This window comes from Asterias rubens, chromosome 11 (assembly GCF_902459465.1).
Source record: "Asterias rubens chromosome 11, eAstRub1.3, whole genome shotgun sequence".
Classification (NCBI taxonomy): Eukaryota; Metazoa; Echinodermata; class Asteroidea; order Forcipulatida; family Asteriidae; genus Asterias; species Asterias rubens.
In genome coordinates this window covers 13,053,489-13,077,998 of record NC_047072.1, presented here as the reverse complement: position 1 = coordinate 13,077,998, position 24,510 = coordinate 13,053,489, and the positions used below count along the sequence as shown (strand labels likewise).

At 38.4% G+C, this 24,510-nt stretch overlaps 1 protein-coding gene across 3 annotated transcripts in view; it reads right to left on the bottom strand.

Annotated features, from left to right (window-relative positions):
- Window positions 1-617: 617 nt before the first annotated feature.
- Window positions 618-24,510, bottom strand: part of LOC117296690 (centrosomal protein of 85 kDa-like) — a 37,603-nt gene continuing 13,710 nt past the window's right edge. The window contains exons 1-12 of one of the 3 annotated variants that reach the window (XM_033779726.1): window positions 23,443-23,624; window positions 10,662-11,263; window positions 9,665-9,813; window positions 8,656-8,776; window positions 7,766-7,860; window positions 7,011-7,101; window positions 6,010-6,162; window positions 5,034-5,188; window positions 4,667-4,817; window positions 3,344-3,514; window positions 2,281-2,500; window positions 618-1,248 (exon numbers count right to left, since the gene is read on the bottom strand). In XM_033779726.1, the coding sequence (XP_033635617.1) occupies window positions 1,076-1,248; window positions 2,281-2,500; window positions 3,344-3,514; window positions 4,667-4,817; window positions 5,034-5,188; window positions 6,010-6,162; window positions 7,011-7,101; window positions 7,766-7,860; window positions 8,656-8,776; window positions 9,665-9,813; window positions 10,662-11,263; window positions 23,443-23,449 (2,088 nt within the window). In that variant the 5' untranslated portion in view covers window positions 23,450-23,624 and the 3' untranslated portion in view covers window positions 618-1,075. Of the gene's footprint in view, window positions 1,249-2,280; window positions 2,501-3,343; window positions 3,515-4,666; window positions 4,818-5,033; window positions 5,189-6,009; window positions 6,163-7,010; window positions 7,102-7,765; window positions 7,861-8,655; window positions 8,777-9,664; window positions 9,814-10,661; window positions 11,264-14,455; window positions 15,648-23,442; window positions 23,625-24,510 lie in introns of those variants that run through there. The other 2 variants (XM_033779724.1, XM_033779725.1) reach the window with 2 other exon arrangements.

The window sequence follows — 24,510 nt, the reverse complement described above, 5'->3', positions numbered from 1 at the left end:
CATTCATCATGAGTGTTTTTATTCTGTCAAACATGACCCATAGAGACCCCGTGTGTAAAACACTGCATTTTCTCATCGTTTTGCTTGCAAATCACTAACAATTTTCTATCTATATCAAGCACGATACCAGTGAAAGTAATTCCGTGGGAAATGTTTTTGATCTGGGACAAAAAATCCAACTAAAAGTCTGCAAAACAGTATCCGCTTCAAAATACGATAGTCGCGGATACGCATCACGTGAACACAGAAAGTGTCGATGTATAAGGGTCTGTATCCGTACACTTGCAAAACCTCTCTATTATCAATCTATTTCAGACTTTTTGCATGGCAATCAAAATCGGAAATCAGACTAAAATTAGGAAGAATTTCTACCTAAAATATTGATTGCATATTACACAAACACATTCAGGTCGCTTTTCCTCTCAGTTAAATTTTGTACGCACCACTAAAAATGCTGCACCTCTTAGTTAAGACTGGTACCCTGCAAAAAACCTTGTATGAATCAGCATGAAGGTGGGAACCGCTGACATGATACCTGTCTAGTATTAATAACAAACACAAGGCACTCCTAATGTCTAAATTATACACTTATCATTATAATTTTAATTTCTCTGTTGTTTTATAAATAAATATATACAATACCTCGGTTGAGAAATATATTTTTTTCATGCATGAAAAGTTTTGGAAGACGATTATTTCGTATAATTTAACCAACTGGGTACATGACGTATTTTAACAAGTTAATTCGCGTGTTTGTGTTACAGCTTGGTCACGGTTCCTATTTTACTTTTTTGGCCCGTTAAGTAACCGTGGCTGAGTGGAAGTCTTCCGCAACCTCTTTCGCCCTGTTAGTTTTACATCACAGTTGTGGTAAGTTGACAGGGGGGTCAGTTACCATGCGCCCCCATTGGATTTAATTTTGTTATTCTAAAAAAAAATTGCGACACTTTAGCCAAAAAAAGTCCAGTGGGAACACCTGTTTTGACTTCCAAAATGGCAGACAGGATCAGTGCGTATAATTATAAGTGCGCTGCACGTCGTGCAATGGGACAATACTAGGAATGTATTGTATCCATCATTGTGTAATACACTCATTGCCCATGTCCTCTGCATACTTATTGGAAACCAGGCTTCGTAGACGATCAATCTCTGCCCGCAGATCTTTAACTTGTTTCAGTTTACTGTGTAATGAATCTGTGTCCAGCTCACCCCCTTCTGCTCCTTCTGGATCATGGCTAACACATGGCGCTAAAGGGAAGAAGGTTGACAGAGAAAGTAAAGAGTGTTTAAAAATCACTTACCAGCAAACATTCGTAAACTGCATTCACAAAGCCTTTTTAAATCACAACTCAAAACTTTTCTTTTTAAAGCCATACACTTTCGGTACAGGGAAAAAAAAAAGTTCACAGATTTACAAATAATTTACAGGGTTTACAGAAGGTAATGGTGAAAGACTTCTCTTGAAATATTGTTCCATGAAATGCTTTACTTTTTGAGAAAACATTGAAACAATTATCAATTCTCGATAGCGAGAATTACGGATTTATTATAAACACATTTCATGAAACGGCGAAACGCGCGAAAACAGGAAATAGGTTTTCCCGTTTTTTTCTCCTGACTCCGATGACCGATTGAGCCTAAATTTCCACAGGTTTGTTATTTTATATATAAGTTGTGATACACGATGTGTGGGACTTGGACAGGACTGTTTACCGAAAGTGTATAATGGCTTTAAGAAAGCCTTTGGTAATGTATAGTAAGCTTTGTATCTGCTGTTTTTTTGTGTTATAGTGTATATTTGTGTTTGAACTTTTTAAATGCTTTCTTGTACCAAAGTTGCATTGTTTGTACAGCCATCATTGTTTTATGGTGTTCATGCACTTTTTATGCCTGTAAAATTTTTAAGCTATTTGCATATATTTTTTACTAGTGTACTTTTCTAAAAAACTGTTCACTTAATATTTGTAATTTTCTTAAGCTTTTGCCATTTTTACTGTTATGCGCCCTCGAACGGGCTGGTCATTCATTGCACTATAATTATCGCCATACGCCACGTAAAATGTCAAAGTTGGTCAAATAATATTGTGACTGTTTGCGGCTACTCCGGGCATTTTTGTACAAGCTGCTTACAGCCACTATAGTCTCTAAAGGCCGAATTATGGTCGGTCGTGCGATGGTCCCGCGATGGAAATCTTGACGCGCAATCATAAAAAGACACATTTTTCAGGCCGAAGTCTTAGTATTTTTTTTTTTTTTGGGGGGGGGGGGGGGGTTTCTTACCTCTGAAGCGTAATAACACAGACACATTAGGTTCTTGACCCTCTGCAGTCTGCGTACAGACCTGCACTAGACCATGGAGCTCCGCAACGCATTCCTCTACCTCACGGATGAGGCGATGACTCGCCTGTAAGACGTCCGATGAGGCAATCTTCTCAAGGGCCTGGTTGCGTTCCTGGACGTCTAGATTGTGCTCGTATAATTCCTGACTCTGTTTGGCCAACTGTGGAATGAAACGAAGAAGGGTTTCAAGATTTCAAGGTTTTATTTTATTTGTGTCCACAGTAAGAAAACTAATACAGGCAATAATATGTACATGTCTCAAATAATAATAATAATAATAATAATAATAATTTGGGGGGCTAATCATCCTTACTCGCAGCTAAGAGCTGAATTGCGAAGGACGTGGCTACAACGTGTTTGAAAAGCAGGCCTGCAAGGGCGCCTTCAGCTGCCAGCCACATTAACCCCTTACGACCACGGAGCACAGCCAAGATCCAAAGAGTTCCAAAACCGGAAGGTCTGGAAAACCCTTGTGGCACAGCAGAGAACCAACGCACAACTCAACTCACATATGGCCCCGGCCGGGAATCGAACCGAGGTCACCTTGGTGAGAGGCGAGCGCTTTCACACACGCCAACCATGCCACCTAATACAGTTTAGCCAGGCAGATATAAATACACTTTTGGGATACTGCAGGGGAGCTCACTAAGAAGCAAAGCTTATAAGCGTGAGCCCTAAACAGGTACACTTGTACTGAGATGGTTTAAACAATGATTTAAGGCCAAGCGACCAGCCGTCCAATTTACCAAACTCTTCCTAACTTAGGATTAATCTTAGTTAAATTCCGTATGCAAAGACAAAAGGATGCATTGAACCCATCCTAAGTTAGGACGAGTTACTCGTCCTAACTCGAGATAGCATTAATCCTAGCGTTTCGTGAAATCGGCTGCAGGGGTAATAATGTTGAAGCGCTTTGAGACGCCCTTCGGGTATGAAAAGCACTATATAAAAACTGGTTGTTATTATTATTAATATTATGGAGAGAGTGTGAATACTGTCTCACCGATGTCATGGAATCCTTCATCTTCATGAGGTCCTCATCCTTAGTTTGAGCATTCTCTTTGAGTGCTGTAATGGTATCCTCCTCTTGCTGTAGTCTCTCCTCAAGCTCACTCACAGTCTTCTGATGACGTGACTGCTGCGTCTTCAACTGTCTGTGCTTGCTCTCCACCATCTAATGAATATGCAAGTTAATAATAACAATAACAATAACAGTAACAGTAACAGTAACAGTAACAGTAACAGTAACAGTAACAGTAACAGTAACAGTAACAGTAACAGTAACAGTAACAGTAACAGTAGCAGTAGCAGTAGCAGTAGCAGTAGCAGTAGCAGTAGCAGTAACAGTAACAGTAACAGTAATAGTAATAGTAATAATAATAATAATAATAATAATAATAATAATAATAATAATAATAATAATAATAATAATAATAATAATAATAATAATAATAATAATAATAATAATAATAATAATAATAATAATAATAATAATAATAATAATAATAATAATAATAATAATAATAATAATATTTATAATAATAAAAGACTGGTAATGCGCACATATCTGGGTGTTCAAGGTGCAGTAAAACCACAAACGAAATGAAAGAAAAGCAGACACAACTAAATTAGTCCTTGAAAACCTGTGACGTATGATAAGTTTTGAAACAAGATTTGAACTCTGTGGTACAAGGACAAGATCTAAGATTAAGTGGTAGAAAGTTCCAGATGCGTGGCGCAGCTTAAGAAAAAAACCTGCACCTCAGGAGTGTCGAGAGGTTCATTGATGATTCCTTGACGGAGTGTAAACTTAAAATGAGTTCTGAGGTATAGTTGGGAGCCTTGCCGTTAAGGGCTTTATGGACAATGAGCATCAGCTTGAAGATGATTCCTTGAGAGATAGGGAGCCAGTGAAGTTGTTTCAGAATGGGGGTGAAAGACGGTGTCAGGACGCAGGCTTTTGAAGGCATTGAAGTTATTATAAATCTCATAAATATTCAATGCAATATTTAGTCAATTATTCCACTGACGTGTCATATTGGAGACTGCCGTGCCCTAACAGAGGACCTAGACCACTCAACTACATTGACGTGATCAGTAGAGATACGGAGTCTGACATTGTGGACCTTCCAAACATGACGATGGATAAACACCTCTGGCGTCTCGGTTGCGACCACTAAATGAGGATGAAGATGAAGGTAATATGTTAAGTTCGCCTGTCTGTAACCAAAAATTTATTCGGGTGGACCTAGAGTAGCTCCTAATCAATTTGGTTTGGCGCGACTCTGGAGCGCCCGTCTGAAACGGTTGCTACATCCTGACTTACCTTTTTAAGTTTCTCCACTTCAGCCTTGGCCTCGTCTCTCTCGTGGACCAGTTCCTCCATAGCAGTACGACTGAACAACTTCAAGGTAGTTGGATCAGCGTCCTTAGGAGCTCCCAAGACGGACTGAAGACGAGCTGCTTCACTCTTCAAGCTATCATTATTAATAATAAGAATAAAAATAATAGTGGCAGCTCATCCTTCTTAAATGTGTTGTTTCTTGCGCATAAATTTGCTTTCTATTGTATTTAATTTCAATTTTTATTGTAAAGCGCATTGGTCTTTTTTGGAAATGCGCCAATAAATCTTTTTAATAATAATAATAATAATAATAATAATAATAATAATAATAACAATAATCCTCAGATACCTGTCTAGCTCAATTCGTAGATCGCTTTCCTGACCCTCTAGCTTAGTGACGACGATGTCACGGTTCCTGACAGCATTCCTGGACTCAGCGAGAGACGTCTCCAGCTGAGAGATTCTCTCCTTGAGCAGCTTCTCCTTCTCACACAGATTCTTAATGTGAGACAGTTCAGTCAAGGAAGATCATAATAGTAATGAAAATAATAACTCCAATTTAGTGTTTGTAGAAACAAACACTAGGTGTTTGGCTATTGTTGGTTTAGTGTTTGAATCAAAGAAAATAGTGTTGTAAATAGCTCTTCATAACGCAAAGAAATCAAAACGAAAATGTATCCTCAAAGTGTAACATTAAAGCATCAAAACTTGGTGTACATTTCAATCTAAAAGCCATTAAATAACGCCTTTTCAAAGCAACTTAAAGGTACTTCCGCTTTAGACAGGTCAAAAGGTCAAAAGGTCAAGAGAAGGTCACAAACATATCAATTTTATGAAGTACATAAAGCTGTTTCATATGATGTATAGAATGTCAAAACAGCTTATGTGGTTGAAGAAATAATATGAACTTATGAAATATTGACGACTGTAGAAGAGACTAACTAACTGAAAGTGAAATGTATTTTGAAAACAAAAAAAATAAATCAGATATAAAACAACAGAGAAATATAGAATACAATGACAATTATACAATGAATAATTTAAATCAAGAGACGTAACAAGCTATTAGTGCATGTGGATTTAATAAATGAGTTTTCAGCAAGTTTTAAACAATGGAAGAGAACTACAACATCTAATGTTATTTGGTTAAGCATTCCAAAGTTTAGGAGCGCAAGCGGAAAAGGAACGATCGCCATATGATGAGGAAGTTCTAGGAATAGTTAAAAGGGACTAAGCTGAAGAACGAAGAGTGTGAGAGGGAGCGTAACAGACAAAATTTGACCCTGATCCCCTACTTCAACTGAGACGAAAATCTCAAAGGATATAACTTCGGTGTTCTTGAGGTGTTGCTCCGCTGTGGGTAGGTCTCCCATGTATCTCTCAAGGCTAGTCACACGTTTCTTGAGTCGCTCGTACTTCTCCTTCATGCGAGTGTACTTCACTTTGGTGTCTTCACCACTCTCGTCCTTCTGCGTCATCTGCAATAAAGATAACAAACAATTGTGGTCACTATTTTCATTTGTGTCGGTAACTCCTCGAGTCGGGCTACGCCCCGTAGCCTTAGATGTCAAGTCTTTCTTAGGATCCTCGCTGTTCCCAACAGCGCTGCCTTCTGCAGCAGATCTATTCTCACATTTGTCCCAATTCCGTCAAGATGTTTCCCTAGTGCTTTCGGAAAGGTGCCAAGCGCTCCAACCACCACAGGAACTACTTTCACTTTCACCTGCCAAATCTTACAAAGTTCCCTGGCCAGGTCTTGGTACTGTTGGATCTTGTCCATCTCCTTCGAAGCTACCCTTAAATCTCCCGGCACAGCTATGTCAATAAGATGACACATCTTCTTTGCCTTATCTAAGATTACAACATCCAAACGCCTATGTTCTATAACATGATCAGTCTGAATGTTAAAGTCCCAGAGGATCTTGACCTTGTCGGTCTCTGTAACTTTCTCCGGAGCATGGTCGTACCATTTTGCAGTCACTTGGACACCCCATTACCTTGGCCAACTTGTCATGTCGACCTTTGTACTCCGTCTGGTCCATTTACTGCACTCGCTGAAAATATGAAAGACAGTCTCCTCCGCCTTGTTACACATCCTGCACAAAGGAGAGACGTTCGCTTTCTCTATCCTTGCCTTTATTACATTTGTCCTCAGAGACTGGTCTGGCGCGACAGTAATCGAGCCCTCTTTATTATTAATATTTTTATTACTATTATTATTATTATTATTATTATTTTTGTTATTATTATTATTATTATATTACATTTAACACAGTATCCCTTTTTAAAGGAGGCTGGCAGGGATTAGTGACATATCAGTTCTTACCTTCTTTTCGATCTCCTTTAATTCTCTGGTTTTTGACTCGCATGCTTCCTTCAACGCCTTCTTCAGCTGTCCATGCTCATACTCGGTCTCTCTGTAAAAAAAATAACAATAACATATAAAATAAAAATGCAATGGGGATAAATGCAACAAAGACCTCGCTAACTTTTAGAGGGTTTTGATACCTTTTGTAGATCATATTTTAACACAACATTTTTTTTATGCAAGTCGCCAGAACCACAAGGCCTGATGAACATGATGAAGGCCACTATTTTATTCCAGAGGCCGTTGCCACCTACTCCAAGGGCTGAAACAGGGTTACCCCTTTTACAGTCAATACGGATGTAGGCTTGGGTATCATCAGTCCGAAGCCTGGCTGGTAGAGCAGAAAGTACTACCTCCCCAACTTTATGTAGCAAGTGTCGCGACCGGGATTCAAAACCACACTCTGCTGATCAAAACACCAGAGCTTGAATCGGGTGCTCTTAACCGCTCGACCATGATACGCCACAGGTGTTTGTCCATGACATGAATCCCTACTCACTGTGATTGAAGGCGTAAAATGTATGAAATATAATTTACAGATAAAAGTTTCAGCTTCAATAGTCGTCAATTTTTTTAAGAAGAAAAAAAAAGTGAAAACCACAGAGCAACGTTTTTAGGAGAGTTCCATAAATACGTTGTACATGCTAAAATAATTACTAAGGTTAAGTAAAACACACGTCTTTGTCTAGTGTGAACAGGAGAATAAGACTCACCCTAGTTTCTTGTGAAGTAATTCTAATTCTGCTGATTTGATGGATGAGTGTTCTGCAAGCTGTGCTTTGAGCGAGGCGTTTTCATACTGGTATTCCTGACAACGAGAGAGATAAATGTTTCTATTAAAGGCAGTGGACACTATTGGTAATTGTCAAAGACTAGCCTTAACAGTTGGTGTATCGCAACATGTGCATAAAATAACAAACCTGTGAAAAAGACGAGCTCAATCGGTCATCGAACTTGCGAGATAATAATGAAAGAAAAAAACACCCTTGTCACACGAAGTTGTGTGCATTAGATGGTTGATTTCGAGACCTCAAGTTCTAAATCTGAGGTCTCAAAATCAAATTCGTGGAAAATTACTTCTTTCTCGAAAACTATGGCACTTCAGAGGGAGCCGTTTCTCACAATGTTTTATAATAATACTATCAAGTTCTCCCCATTACTTGTTACCAAGAAAGGTTTTATGCTAATAATTATTTTGAGTAATTACCAATAGTGTCCACTGCCTTCAAAGGAACATTACAGAATTGGTAAAAAAACAAAATCGTCTAAGATCACAGATTAACATAAAACTTACACGGTCTAATGATGATGATAGTAAAAACATCCCTTGAAATGTTTCCGTTTGGAATGTCATATTTGATGAAAAATAAACAAAACTAATATCCTGTTGGAGTTATAACTCAGTGAGCGTTTTATTAATACAAATTTGCATCGATGTCATGCACAATGTGTAATCAGTTTTTCATTATTTTCTCGTGACCCAGATGGCTGATCGATCTCAAACTTCTACACATTTGTCAGTTTATGTATGGTAGATCACATAAAGTGCTTACACTGCCACCAACTGTTTTGTTAGCAAAAACTAAGCTACTCAAAAACTTACCTGCACTTTCATTAGAAGAAAGTCTCCTTTGTCTTCATGTGCTCTTGAGTACATCATGTGTCTTTCCTGAGACTGTTTTTGTCTCAACTGCTCCTTAGAGTGGGCAAGCTCCAACTTTTGCCTTGAAAAAAAAGAAAGAAAACAGTCTCATAAATATATAACTAAATTTCATTAAAGGCACTGTCTAATTGTCAGCATAAAAACTAACTTGGTAATGAACAATGGAGAGCTGTTTATAATATAAAACATTGTGAGAAACCGCTCCCTCGTAAGTAACGTAGTTTTTGAGAAAGAAGTAATTTCTCATTCAAATAATATTGAAAGCATTAGGCATCTGAAAGCACACATGTGCAACAAGGGTGGTTTTTTCTCTCATTATTCTCGTGCAACTTTGAAAACCAATTGAGGAAAAAAATTCACAGATGTGTTACTTTATGCATTTTAATGTTGACATACACTAAGTAAGAATACTGGTCTTTGACAATGACCAAACCAGTGTGCCTTTAACCAAGTACCGTGAAAAAAAGAAATACACAGGCGTCCATATATTACTCTGGTGAGATTCAAACCCACAACTTTTGACATAAACGGGGGTCGCCAACTTTGACATGGTCAGTAAATTTTACTGGGCTCTCTTCCGTGCATTACACAATGGAGTGACCTACATTGAACATGGATGTGGCTTTATGTCCCATCTGAAGCATTTATATGCCTCTCTTTATACTTATGCATGACGTCATAATTCTTACCCAAAATGAGGCTATGGGCGCACGTTCCCCATCACTTGCAGTGGCTGCGCCCAACGCCTCGTTTTGAGTTCGCATTGTGACGTACCTCATGCATAAATATTAAGAGAGGCGTATCGTACAAGCTACCCATGTGGATATCATTTATAGACAGTTTCTATGGTAACCAGGGCTTAGTAGATCGGTACTCTCCGCAGATCAATTCTTCGCAGAAAAAGAAGAACAAAAAAACGTAACAATTTATTAATTTTATTATGACTGACCTTTCAATGATGAGGTTTTTCTCATCCAACAGACCTTCCTTCGCTCTGATCACACCTTCCAATTTGCCGAGATCTTGGCTGAAATTAGGACCCGATATTGTTCCAATAGAAGGGTACGTCGCTGAGTAAGGATAGCTTGGCTGTACACCCTGAGGGAGCCACAACAAAAAAAACATGTTTAGCGGCTTCACCTGCTGCCTTTGATATTTATTTATATATTTATTTCTTTTCAATTTTTACAACAAAAAAAGGATGCATTTTAATTAGCTCAGACGATTTTTTTTGCTGAAATATAGCCCTGCCGGTTGTCTTTCAAAATGTGCCGGCCAATTTTGAAAAAAGGAAGAGAAAAAAGAAGAAAAAAAACACACAATGTCCACAGATTTACATCAAAATTACATGGTTTGAAGATAATGATGGTTGAAAGCTTCCCTTAAAATAGTACTTGCTGAGATGCACTTGTTTTTGAGAAATGAGTAAAATAATGTCACAAAAATAATGTAAAGCATTTAAAACAAAACAATTACATGTACGCCACTTTCCTGAAAACATTGCTCTGTGATTTTAGCATGTATGTAAAACATATTTTCGTGACATTGATTTACTTATTTCTCAAAAACTACTGCACCTCACAAAGTAATATTTTAAGGTAATCATTATCTTCAAACAGTTAAACGTAAATCTGTAGACATTGTGTTTTGTGTTACAAAAAGTACCCAAATCCTTTGAGCAGAAAACATTGCTTAACAATTGTCTGCTTAGCCAAAATAAGCAGGATACCAGTCACAAATTGTACATGTGACATAGTACCTTGGCTGGTAACTTTATTTTGGTTTACCCTTACACTGATGTGCATAAGCATTGTAATGTACTTTCCCCGAGTCCTGTGAAAAAAATCACAGGCATATTACTCGGGTGGGATTTGAACCCATGACCTTTGCTTGTGCTAAGCTTCTTTTTGTGCTTAAGGAGCTTAATGAAATTGGGCCCTGCTTACATGTACATGTAACGGCTGTAGCTGCAACTGCTCCAGCTGTTGCTGCAACTGCTGCTGCTGCTGCAGTTGCTGCTGCCACTGCGTAAGATCATGTGACTTCATGCTCGCTCCATAACCCGAACTAAACCCCGGCGTGTCCATATAATCTATTGCCGACCTTCCATGAAGTCCCATCCCGACATGAATGTTCCCTGCCGACTGGTACCCTGTGTACGTGCCACCCGGTAGCATGTCAGATTTCACTGGTGACCGATGTTCTGTCCCGTAACTACTTGGAGATAGTGTCTTCTGCATGTGAGATGAACCCAGTTTATCTTTACTATAGGCAAGGCCGGGCTCCGACGACCATTTATTCTCTGACGGCCACTTATTCTTCAGTGGTTCCGTGTCGGCGTCAAAATGAGTTTGATTCAACGTTGCGTCCAGGGAGACGAATTTCTCGCGGGGAGCATCCTTGAAGTCATGGCTTGTTGGGTGCGTGGTGTAGTTGATGGAGGAGGGACGTTCATGGGCGGTTCTTCGGGGGGAACTCTGGTGGGCTTTTGAGGGGGTGACCTGAGCGACGGGAAGGGTACGAGCTTCATAGGAAGCAATGGAGGAACCTGTAGAAAAGAAAATAGAAAAATTGACAAAATTAGTCATGGCCCTGGTCTTGGCCTTGGTGTCCCTTCAAAAGTTTCCCATTGACTTTAAGATCCAATGGAAGTGCCCTTTGCAAAATGAAAATGGCCTTGCCCATTCAAAGATGAAATTCCAGGCCCGAGATGGAAATATGCATCGGGGATAGAGAATATTAATTTTTGGTTTTACCCATATACATTGTACACTCAGTACTTACCCAAGCTCTATTAAGAAAAAAAATTACAGGCATATTACTTGGATGGGATTTGTATTGCAAAGGTTGTGGGTTCGAACCCCACACAAGTATTACGCTTGTGAATTGTTTTCACTGAGCTCGGGTAAGTACAGAGTATACAGTGCATGGCGGACACAATTGCATATGCACATGTGTTCGGGCGGACACAATTGCATTATGCAGCAGCGTCTGGGCGGACACGACTGCATGCAAAACCGTCCGGCGGACATTATTGCACATGCAATAATGTCCGCCGCATAGTATTGAATAGAGGACATAATTGCATGCGACACCGGCCAGTAACTCACGACTAGACAAGTCCAGCAGTCCTACTGTATGTTTGTTTTTCAATTGGAGTACAAATACCTAACTGTGTTTTATCTTCTTAAGTAGAGAAACGATGTTCAAATGTTTACTTTGAGTCTGATAAATTTAAACCTCTCAAGATCCTACATTGTTATCTCACCCATCTAGGAAATTTCGGGCATTTCTATACGCAGCTCCAAATCTTTGGAATAATCTCCCACCTTGCATTAGACAGTCTTCTTCACTTAATGTATTTAAATCTAAGTTAAAAACCCATTTGTTTACTTCACTCATTTAATTCATTCTTGATCTGTTTGTGTATTTGTTTTTTTCATATTTATTTTCTGCATTTTGTTCTATTCCATGTAATGCGCAGTAGAGTATATTTATATAGGTTTCTGCGCAATATAAATGTCTGTATTATTATTATTATTATTTCAATTCTGTTGACTAACCAAGGATACTAAAGGCAAAAGACAAAATTCTCTATAATGCTTTTTCTCTATAATGCTTACATATTAAACTATGGGTTTTAACTTCTTTTTGTATTTCTGGTCAATGTGCGAAACAATTCTGATCCTGTAAAAGTTTTTTTTCTTGTGACAGGCCTGATACTTCACGGAGGCAACGTTGCCTCCTTGCCCCCCAGTCAATGCCTTGGCGCCCTTGAAATGCTTCAGTAGAAATTTACAATTTCCTCATAGGGTGCCCTTTACTTAGGAGAAACTGCCTTTGTGCCCTTGCCCTTACAAAAACAAGGCATACAGGACTGCCTGTGCATTTTCCCGTCAAATTCGAGGCCTGTTTTGGACTGGTTCTTACAAAATATTGATACTTTTTTCGAAATGGTGAATTTTGATCAAACCTTTGGGAAGTGAACTCTTTCACCCCTTTCACACGAGAGCAATTTAGCAAGGGTCCCTTGCTGACAGTTTTAACAAATCTTTCACTACGTACAGTGTAGGTATGTACAATTTAAAGTTTATGAAACATGAAGCAAAAGTCTACCATGAATTCCATGAATCTGAATAAGGAAATACAAATAAAAAGCGTAAAGTAAACTGAAACACCGCATTTTGCCCAGCCCTCTTTCCTGTTGATAATTCTACACTGTGTAGCGATAAACAGGGAAACATTTTTTTTTTCAGTTTTCATTTTAAAGAATTCTCTCAACCTGTTCTGAACGGCTTTAAGGGAACATAACAGAATTGGTTTTTCTGACAAAACAGTTGCTAGCAGTGGAAGTACTTTATGTAATCCACCAGATCTATAAACTGACAAATCTGTAGAGGTTTGAGATCGATCGGCCATCTGGGTCACGAGAAATAAGTGGAAAACCGATTCACATTTTTGCACGACATCGATGCAAAAAGAAAAACTAATAAAACCCTCCCTGAGCCATAAACTCCAAACACAAAATTAGATTACATATTTCTCATCAAATATGACATTTCAGACAGAAATATTTCAAGGGATGTTTTCTACTATCATCATCACTAAATTTCTTACAAATTCTGTAACATTTCTTTGAAGTTTTATTGCACCGTTTTTTGGGGTAAAATAAACAACTAATAGGGGGATATTGCTTATGGCCAGGGGCCAATTTCATAGAGCTGCTTAAGCAAAAAATTCCCTTAAGCACGAAAATGGCTCGCTTATTTTACACATGTTACTGGCCAAAATTTCATGCCATATACATTGCTTGTGACTGGTATTTAGCTGTTGTTTACTTAGCATAATAATTGAGTGGAGTCTTTGCCGGTAATCTGATTTTACTAGGTAAGGAGTTTTTTAGCTTAAGCATAATTTTGTGCTTAAGCAGCTCTATGAAATTGGGCCCATATATTTTGTTCTTGTCAGGGCAAGGCAGTGAGTCCTTACTCTTTCATGTGCCGACTGGTCGCTAAAAAAATAGTTGTTAAATGAAACATAAAGATTGCATAACCACACAGTTTTCAGAATGGGAAAGAGGACTCTTAAAGGCAGTGGACACTGTTGGTAATTGTCAAAGACCAGTATTTTCACTTGGTGTATATCAACATTATGCATAACCTAACAAACCTGTGAAAATTGGAACTCAATCGGTCATCGGAGTCGCGAGATAACTATGAAAGAAAAAAACACCCTTGTCACGCAAAGTTGTGTGCTTTCAGATGCTTGATTTCGAGACCTCAAATTCTAAACTTAAGGTCTCTAAATCAAATTCGTGGAAAATTACTTCTTTCATGAAAACTACGTCACATCAGAGGGAGCCGTTTCTCACAATGTTTTATACTACCAACCTCTCCCCATTACTCGTTACCAAGTGAGGTTTTATGCTGATAATTATTTTGAGTAATTACCAATAGTGTCCACTGCCTTTAAGGATGCTATTGTGACCTTTTTAAGGGGGGGGGGTCAGCTTTTGCAAAAAAAAAACCAAAAAAAAACAAAAAAAAACGAGTCAACAATTTATGTAACCATCTAAGCAATTATTAGAATCATTAGAATAAATGGGGCATAAATAGATAAAAATGAACCTCTACGAGGTCAAATTAAATTCATACAAGAAGGGGCATCAAGGCAATGACACGGGGCCTGACTGCCTCCACAGAGTATTGATCGGTCCTGTCATAATTCAAATATTACTTACATGTAGTGTTAAAATCAAGACCTGAGTCGAGGTAACTGCAGTTACTCTCATAGTCACTGAGACTGCTATGGCAGCTCAAGGGAGATAAACTACTCTCCAAGGAGCTACCAGATGAGCCAAGATCCTCCAAGGTGAAGGAGGTTGGGCTAAGGTACTTCCCTGGTAGAGACAAACTCTCAGATGATGTGGTGGGAGTCGTCTTGTAGCTGAACAAATCTTCCATGGTGTTTCTTTTGAACACAGGTTTCAGATTAAGAAATAAAGTTTCTAAGCTGGGTATGACAGCAACACCAAAACCGTGTTTCAAAATGGGTTTCAAAACTGAACTAAAGTTCCTTTGCTGGGAACACAAAATCATGGAGGGACTGTTTCTCTGAAAGCAGTTTGCGTTTGGCTGTGGCTACCAAAAAGGTTTAGTGTATGTAAAAGCACCTTTTAGATGTTCAATCACTTTCCCAAAGACGGTGACAAAAATCAAAGATAACTTTCTGGTTGACGCTGAAGACAATGAAAATGAGTCGTCGACAAAGACCGTTGTTAATACCGAAACCCTTGCGAATATAGCTCCATGAGATACACACAGACTGATGGGGATGACGTCACAATGTGATGGGAACCAGTCGCTAGGACAGAGTACCATGTCCAGAGATTTGATGCATCAAGACAAGGTACACTACAAGACGACAGCGAAAGATTATGTCAGAATCAATTATCCCACCTCAGGAAAGAACAATTAAACACTGACAGGTTTGAGCTTAATTGAATTATACCATCCAGAGGAGCATCTTGTCAAACGAGAACAGATAGAATATGTACAAAGACTTCAGCTCCAGAGAAATAAATTTCCAGTTTACTTTGATCCAACAACTTGTGAAGTTGTGATGGCACGCAGTGTAGTTCTAGTGCTCATGCTTCCATTGTTACAATCAGTAGGTGAAAAGAACAGGCGTCGACAAAATCTCTACTTTCTAGCCGGTAGAACATACAGTGTAGGACGTTTGAATAGAACCCATGAAAATCAGACTAGATGTATAAAAAGACAGCTTGACAAAGTAAAAAGGGTGTCTATTTGTACTGGCAAATAAAACAAAGGTTCCACACTGTTGGATTTATAACACTCTATTCCAACCAGGAACAGCGCTTGTGAAAAATAATGTCCGGTCGCTCAGAAAAAAGTCCAGTGCACTCCAGTTGAACGCCAGCCTTGGTTTGATCACTACTCTACGGTTTGTTCATGACACACGTCAAACACACAGGATCTAGCCCAAGTGCGATAGGATTTCCTGCTATTGGCTCTCTGGTGTGGGAAAGAGTGTTGAGTAATGCTCTACCCACACTGCCAGTGGACTAGATGGCCGGATTATACGATTAGTATAAAATGTGGCGAAGCTATTAGCACTGCTTGAGCTTGGGGGTTAGAGTCTGGCTTAGCAGGTGGGATTATCTGATGTCCAAATGGATTACAAGATAATCTTCTCCAGGGTGAAAAGTAAAAAGGCTGATGATCTGTGGTCCTTTAATTGGCATCAGCTAACACCTTTTGATTCTTGAAATATAAATCACTGGATCCGTGTCATTTATTGCTTGTTACACTGAAACTTCAGAACTTCTTTACAGGCTGTGAGCGTGATGATCGATGGTCCTTCAATTAGCATTAGCTGACACTTTTTTTTTCTTGAAATATAAATCACTGTATATCCTTTGTTACGGTGAAACTTGAGAACCTCTTCCCTTTGTTCAAAAGGTATCTCACTGGTCTGATTACACGGATCTTGCTTTCTGCACAGATAAGTAATTTGAGATGTCATTAAATCGCAGGATTTTAGTGCATGGAAAGTCCTAGTTTAATTTGCAGAGGTGAAGTGCATGGTGTACTGTAGGTCTACTCTGCGGCGGTAGTAGAATATCTAGCAAGACAGTTCTCTTAATCTGGAGAACAAACTTTACCTGGCAAGTAGACACACACTATGTTGTTACCGCAAACCATTGATACCTCACTATACAATGCCTCAAATCCCATGCGTGGTGTAGGTTGACATATTATTTAAGTAAAACTTGGAAATGATCGCCTATACAAAAGCCAATTTTTAAGAGTTGTAAACTTTGATTCCAGTTTATCAAAGAAAGGCATCTCACAATGAATGTTGTACAATAGAAAAATCAACACATTCCGTTGTTACGCTTGTTGAGTTTAATCAAAATCGCTCTCCACTGAAGTCTGAAAATCTTTGTCCTACTCCTCAAAGACTCTCCACTCCTCACAAAGACCAGTTGATTTTTATCAGATCCCGTCTGTTGATTAATGATATGTTTATCTTTCAAACGCCATGCAGCATTAATATTAATGACTGTCTGTTTTCTTCGCCACACATCAATGTGTGATTAATCATACCTCATGTACTTATGAAAACAAACAGACGTAAACAGTGACTTCCCTAACATCCACAGACAAACCAAAAACATCTGGACAAACAGCTATAACATAACCCACAGACTTCTACTGTTTTAAACATTCAGGATGTACAAATCAGTTGTATGTCTATGGTGCATTTTTTCTTCCAACATGAATGCTATGTTTTGTCTTTGAAGCGGCACTCGCATGGAAAAAAATTGATCGTTTGTCCAGCATTTTTCACAGACAACCCCACATTGGTTGCAGGAGAGCATAAACAACTTTGTCAAACTGTTACATACAATGTATGTGCAAACAATAGATTTATTCATCCAACAGGAAAAAATTATGAGGAATGATGTTTTATTCATCAAAGATTAAGAGGTACATGTAGTGCTCAGGCTGCTCCCTCTGAAATACTGCCATAGATTTTCTTGAGTCATATCCTAAAGACAATTTCACATTCACTTTTGAAGGCAAACATAAACCATTTTCTTCCTCCATGCATAAACTGTGAAGTGTTCATGGAAGGTTAAGTTGAACTGCAAACATGAACCAACTTTACAGGCAGCACCAAGTGTAATTTCCATCCCAAAAAATTGTCACTAGCCGTTGTTGAAAACCTAAAAACCTGTAAAAGTAATTTTCCAAAGACTAGCTCACTCTTCAGGCTTGTTAAAAAATTCTGTCACAGCGTTGATAATTCAGGCTGGTGTTAAGTTTATCGTTACGGTTTGAAAAGGTTAGTGTGCAGATCCGAGAAACTCAAAACACACTTTCTTGAATGCAATCTTCTAATAGTAGTCACTTCTTTGAGACGCAAATTTTTCCCCACATGTCCCACTCTGGGAATTGTAACGTTGGTTGACAGATCGCAAGCTTGTACTTTTATATAGGAACACACAAGGCCAATAAAATAAACATGTATAGCGTCCTCCCTTTCTGAAAATAGAAAGGAGGGGGCTTTTTTTTTTTAATGCCCGCCGACACATTTTTTTTGGGAGACAAACGGCTAAAACTTGGCTTTGTCACAAATTTGATGAGATTGTTGAAATATTCTTTTTTTTAATTGTCATAACAAAAAATAAATAAATAAAATAAATAAATAAAAATATGTCATAACCCCCTCCCCCCCCCCCACTAAAAAAAAAGAAGAAGACAAAAAGAAGCGGCCTCTAAAAAAGAAGTAGCCTAGGGACGCTAAACATGTTTTTATTTGGTCTAATCGACGTTATCTCCATGGACATAATGTACATAACACCCCCACCCAGAGAAAGTGAAACATGAAACTTCCTCCACAGTTGATAGAGTTACTGTTTTTTATTACAATCAGTTTTCATGTCACTGTGTGTATACTCATAGAGTAAGGACTCTGTCCTTACTCTATGGTATACTGAATTGCTTGTGTATTTGTTTAGGTATGACTGGCGACGGTGACGACGACGATGGCTCACTTTTTAATGGCACTGGACACTTTTGGTAATTACTCAAAATAATTGTTAGCAGAAACTCACTTGGTAACTTAACGAGCAATTGAGAGCTGTTGACAGTATAAAACATTGTGAGAAACAGCTCCCTCTGAAGTAACATAGTTTTTTGAGAAAGCGTTTTTTTTTTCTCCACTCAAATATTAAAAGACTTCAGGCCTAAAGCCTTTTATAAGGCATTCGAAAACACACAAGTTTGCGCAATAGGGATGTTTTTTTCTTTCATTATTCTCTTGCAACTTCATAGACCACTTGAGCCAACATTTTCATAGAATTGTTATTGTATTCATATGTTGGGATAGCAGGCCTGTATGCTTACGTTTTTGAAAGGGTAAGTGCACCGAGGCTTTTTCTCCTTGGAATAAAGGGCACCCTATAAGGAAATCTTAAATTTCTACTGTAACATTTCAAGGGCACCAAGGCAATGACCGGGGGCATGGAGGCAATCGCCTTTGTTGCCTGCATGGGTGTATCAGGCCTGGGATAGACAGTAGACAATTACAGCACTAAAGGTGTTCATTGCCTTTAAATCCAGAGTTTGTGGAGAAATCAAGACATGTTTATTATTTAAGAGACAAACACAGGAGTAATGTATCCTACTTATATTTTCCTTGAGCATTGTGTGACGGAGAATCGAGACGTATCTTTTACTAATACACTAGACAGGTTTATTTAGTTGGAAGTCACATTCAATCTGCTGTGCTGCGTCCCTTATTAGCTCCACTGATAGAAGGTTGTGAATTGTCCTATATTTTTATTTATTTATTTATTTATTTATTTTGTTTATTTACGTTAACTATAATGAGTAGGATTTGAAACATTGCATGGTGGAAATACGATATGGAAAGGTTTGATGTAACACCATGTAAAGACTATCTCTAAATGAGTTGGGGTGGTTCTGAAAAGAACCATTGGTTTCAACTCGATCAGTACGCTCTGATCGTCTTCTGGAGAAAGCTGGACTCTGATGCTGCATGCTGCTTATTTAAAGTCACCTGGAAGTTGTATTTTGTCAAAATAAAGCTTTTGTCACTAAACTATGTGTTTTGATTAGTGGAATATGAAGTAACAATTAACTCAAGGTTTAACAAAAATTGTTTCCATGTTATTTACAAATTTGAATAAAAGCCCGACCCGAGAGGGCGCTGTTTGTGACGTCAATCGAGGCGCGATGAATCGCATGCAGTGCCAACACAACATAGTGACGCTTGGCGCAAGCTAAAAACATGCCCTCAAAGTTGAAACAATACCTGATTTTTTCACGTTAGGCAAATGCTCCTTTAGGTTCGTTACGTCTTTCAGGTACTTTCGACTTCCCCACTAGCTGGAAAAATTATTGGGATGGCGTCATGTTTTAGAAAAGAACTTTTCTCTTCATGTCAAAATGTGTAGTGTATTCCGGATTCTCGAAGCACGACAGCTCGAAGTGTTTGCTGCACAGCGCTGGAAAAGACGTCGGACCGGACAACTTGGCAAACTGACAACATCTTTAGTTGTTTTGCTGCATCCAGCAGCAATACACCTGGTCGACATTGCCGGAAAAATGCAAGAAAAAAACTTTTTCAAAACGTACAAACTCACGACTAGGACTTGAATGTACTTGCACGTACGTGTGTTCGATGTTCGATCGAGGCAAAGTCTTCCTCGATTGACGTCACAAAAGGGGTAGGCGGAGTCACCCCCCACACAACTTTATTTAATTTGTTAAACATATAAATCGTTAAAAACAATTACTCAAAAACTTATTTTATTGTTCAGGAACATATACTCTAATGTTTGAAGAAACAAAAATTATATTTCCAGGTGCCTTTAAGAATTCCGAATCAAGCATCTGAAAGGACACAACGTTGTGTGACAAGGGTGTTTTTTCTTATTATCTCGCAACTTTGATGACCATTTGAGCCCAAATTTTCACAGGTTTGTTATTTTGTGCATATGTTGAGATACACCAAGACTGGTCTTTGACAATTACCAACAGTGTCCAGTGTCTTAAAGTACTGTGGATGTGGACTAGCTTGGTGATGCACAAAGGCAGGGTATTAACGCTGAGGGTAAACGCTGAGGGTAGGCCTCAGTAAAAACAACATTATTACATACTACACCAACAAAATTGTTAAAAAGGAACAGCACCTGGCTAACCTATAATATGCAGCAATATGGTTTGAGTCCTTACAACAAAACAAAATCAGGCCAAAGGCGACGGCGACAAGGCTATTAAAATACATCCTTTTCAACCTTCAGAATTTATAACTTGCATTATATCAGCACAACTATCGCATTTCATTGGCACCGTAAACCGAAGATGTACTTTTAAAACTACGTTGATGATTAATAGTCATTTGATAGAGTGGATCAGGATATCATATGCCACAACAATGCATCACAGCCATCGTCAAGTACTACAACAACATAACAATCATCATAAAATTAGTAATTGGAAAAACGTTGCAAGACTTTCATACCATTCATGAACCTGGGTAGTAAGAGAAAGTGCCAACAAACTATCTAAAGTAAAGTGTACGATCAACTGTTTTAAGTACAGTCTGATTCCCTTTTTTGTCTGTATTTTATATGGCAACAGTGCTGCTTCCTAAGTTTTTGTATTTTTCAACAAAAACAATGTGTTTATTAAAAGCCATTGGACACTTTCTGAACAGAAAAAAAATTAAAAGGTCACAGATTTACAAATAACTTACAGGGTTTACAGAGGGTAATGGTGAAAGACTTCCCTTGACATATTATTCCATGAAATACTTTACTTTTTGAGAAAACATTAAAACAATTATCAATTCTCAAAAGCGAGAATAACAGATTTATTTTAAACACATGTCATGACACGGCGAAAGGTGCGGAAACAAGGGTGGGTTTTCCCGTTATTTTCTCCAGACTCCGATGACCGATTGAGCCTGAATTTTCACAGGTTTGTTATTTTATATAAGTTGTGATACACAAAGTGTGGGCCTTTCATGCCTTTAGACAATACTGTTTACTGATGTTGTGCGATTGCTTTAAACCATTTTTTTCTGTGCATTAGTAGGCCAGTTAATCTGTAAATTTTCTATTTTTATCTTGATTGTCCTCTATGCATCTCAATTTAGCCTTTGGCTACAAGTGCCATGTGGTTGCGAAAAAAAACACAAACATTAATAACAATTTTTTAATTTTTATTTTTTAAATCTGACCATGCGATATCAAAACAACCGGTTGCACCTCTGGATTTGATTTATTTAAAGGAACACGTTGCCTTGGATCGGTCGAGTTGGTCTTTGAAAAGCGTTTGTAACCATTTGTTATAAAATGCATATGGGTAGAAAGATGTTGTAAAACTAGAATACAATGATCCACACAAACATACCTCGAAATTGCATGATTTTCCTTTTACCTCGTCAACTAACATGGTTGGCCATTTATGAGAGTCAAATTTTTGACTACCATAAATAGTCGACCATGTTAGTTCGCAAAGCAAAAGGAAAACCGTTCAATTTTGAGGCAAATTTACGTGGATCATTGTACTCTACTTTTAAAACATCTTTCCAACCATATGCATTTTTTAACAAACGGTTACAAACGCTTTTTACAGACCAATTCGTCCGATCCAAGGCAACGTGTTCCTTTAAACCCATCGTTAAGAGCCCTGACATACTTGTACGACAAAGTGACAAAGCAAGTCCAAACATGATCTAGAAAGACAATGGATGATTAATTAATCTTTTAATTTAGCAGCAAAAGGAAACGAAGTGGATGTTAGTACGAAGATATTGACTTCCTTTGACCTTGTACAATTGAACCACAATGAACTAGGGCAATAAACATCTGAAAATAAAATCTTCTTGCCCAGCCATTAGGGCGGGGTGGGGGGGCGGGGCTTTCCCCAAGTATATCAGTTGGTTCAATTACCTTCCCGGTTATTCTGATGATGGCGTCAGGTGAATTGGGTCAATATGCTAGTTGAGCATTCTGATCATGTTTATTTTGTGACAATATGCATTAGACGAGGAAGGGTATGGGTGTGGTCAAACACACAGACACACCCTGTCATACAGCCACACCCTGTCATCCGCGCATAATGTAGGGTGGAGCACAACACAGTCAAGTACATATGGACTACAATAGTACAGTACATTGTCCGAAGCCCATGTAGTGCAACAGGCTTAAGTTCTGAAAGCTGAGTCATCAGAGTGTGGATTCAAATTCCGGTCATGACAAATAGATGTCCTTGGGCAAGACACTTGAACTAATTGCTACTCATTACCCAGGAGTATTACATGTAGCACATGTACAGGTCTGCTTGACTGTGATGTAAGCAAACCAACCTGCACTCAGGGGTTCGCCCCCATGCACAAGCTAAATTCAAAGCCATTGGACACTTTCTGAACAGAACAAAAATTAAAAGTACACAGATTTACAAATAACTTACAGGGTTTACAGAAGGTAATGGTGAAAGACCTCCCCGTTGAAATATTATTCCATGAAATGATTTACTTTTTGAGAAAACATTAAAACAATTATCAATTCTCAAAAGCGAGAATAACAGATTTATTTTAAACACATGTCATGACACGGCGAAACGCGTGGAAACAAGGCTGGGTTTTCCCGTTATTTTCTCCCGACTCCGATGACCGATTGAGCCTAAATTTTCACAGGTTTAATATTTTTATATAAAGTTGTGATACACGAAGTGTGGGCATTTGGACAATACTGTTTACCGATGTTGTGCAATTGCTTTAAAGACACTGGCCACTATTGGTAATTGGCAAAGACCAGTCTTCTCACTTGGTGTATCTCAACATATGCATAAAATAACAAACCTGTGAAAATGTGAGCTCAATTGGTCGTCCAAGTTGTGAGATAATAATGAAAGAAAAAAACACCCTTGTCACAAGAAGTTGCGTATGGTTGATTTCAAGACCTCAAATTCTAAATCTGAGGTCTCCATATCAAATTGGTGGAAAATTACTTCTTTCTCGACAATTATGTCACTTTAATATTGTCACTATAATATTTTATACTGTGAATCTCTCCACGTTACTCGTCACCAAGTAAGGTTTTAAGATAATAATTATTTTGAGTAATTACCAAAAAGTAAATTACTCAAATATAGTACCTACCAAACATTGCTCCTCTGTTACTTTGCTGGTACAAATCCAAAGATCAAGTTTGTTTGAATTGATTTCTGTTTTGACTGTGTGTAGAGAAAGCTACCTGGGTCCCACCGTCATCGGTGCTTCACTGGCCAAAGAAACTCATTCCCCCCAAAAAAGAGCGTATTCACCAACACAGTTTACCTGCAACCAGCCATCGCTCTTCCATCACTTTCTTCTTATAAATCCAACGATAATGTTTGACAGTTTATCTGCTGTGATGGTGTGTATTGGATGAGCAATGGTACGGGCGTGCCCTATAGTGTCCATCAATTGCTACGGGCCAGTCATAAATATTTGTACGATTTGCTGGTACAAGTGTACAGTGTATGACAAACCATTGCGTGTAGTATTATACATGTGCATCATATGGCATACACCCACTGCCACAGTGCACAGCCACTTAATCATAAACTAGATACAATTAATCATGATTTGATTGAACCAGAATATTATTGATCCAACAGTGGTACAGATCGAATAGATCTAATAGCAATAACAGTGGGGGGAAATTTACAAGAAAAAAACTGGGTTGAGTAAGCCTGAACATCTGATCATGATCTGATGTCACACTTTGAGGCTCGTGAATAACGCCAGAGACTGGCATTAAAACCGGGCGTATAGACCTTTCTTTTGTTGATAAACAAACCGCCTTGGTTGGCATGGTCGGCCGAATGTTAGTAAAACACCCAATCGTAAAAACAGATGTTTTAACCAAATTCAGCATTTTCTGCAAACTTTCAATTACATAAAATACCTCTCATAATTATTTGTTTTATTTTTAACAAAATCAACAAATTTGGTGACATTGTTACCAAAATAGCGATCTTTTCTTAATTTGCACTTATGGCTTTCCATAGTTTTCCAATCTGGGTTGGCAAAAACTCGGGCTGTGACGTTGCAAAAGAAAGGTCTATAGTTTGACCTCGGTCATTTCACATAGAGTTACGCTGTCAACTTCTTTTGCAGACGTGACAGCAGTGACTACTTGGGCATCTATGTCACTGCACGTTTATCAAACGATGATTGTATCCA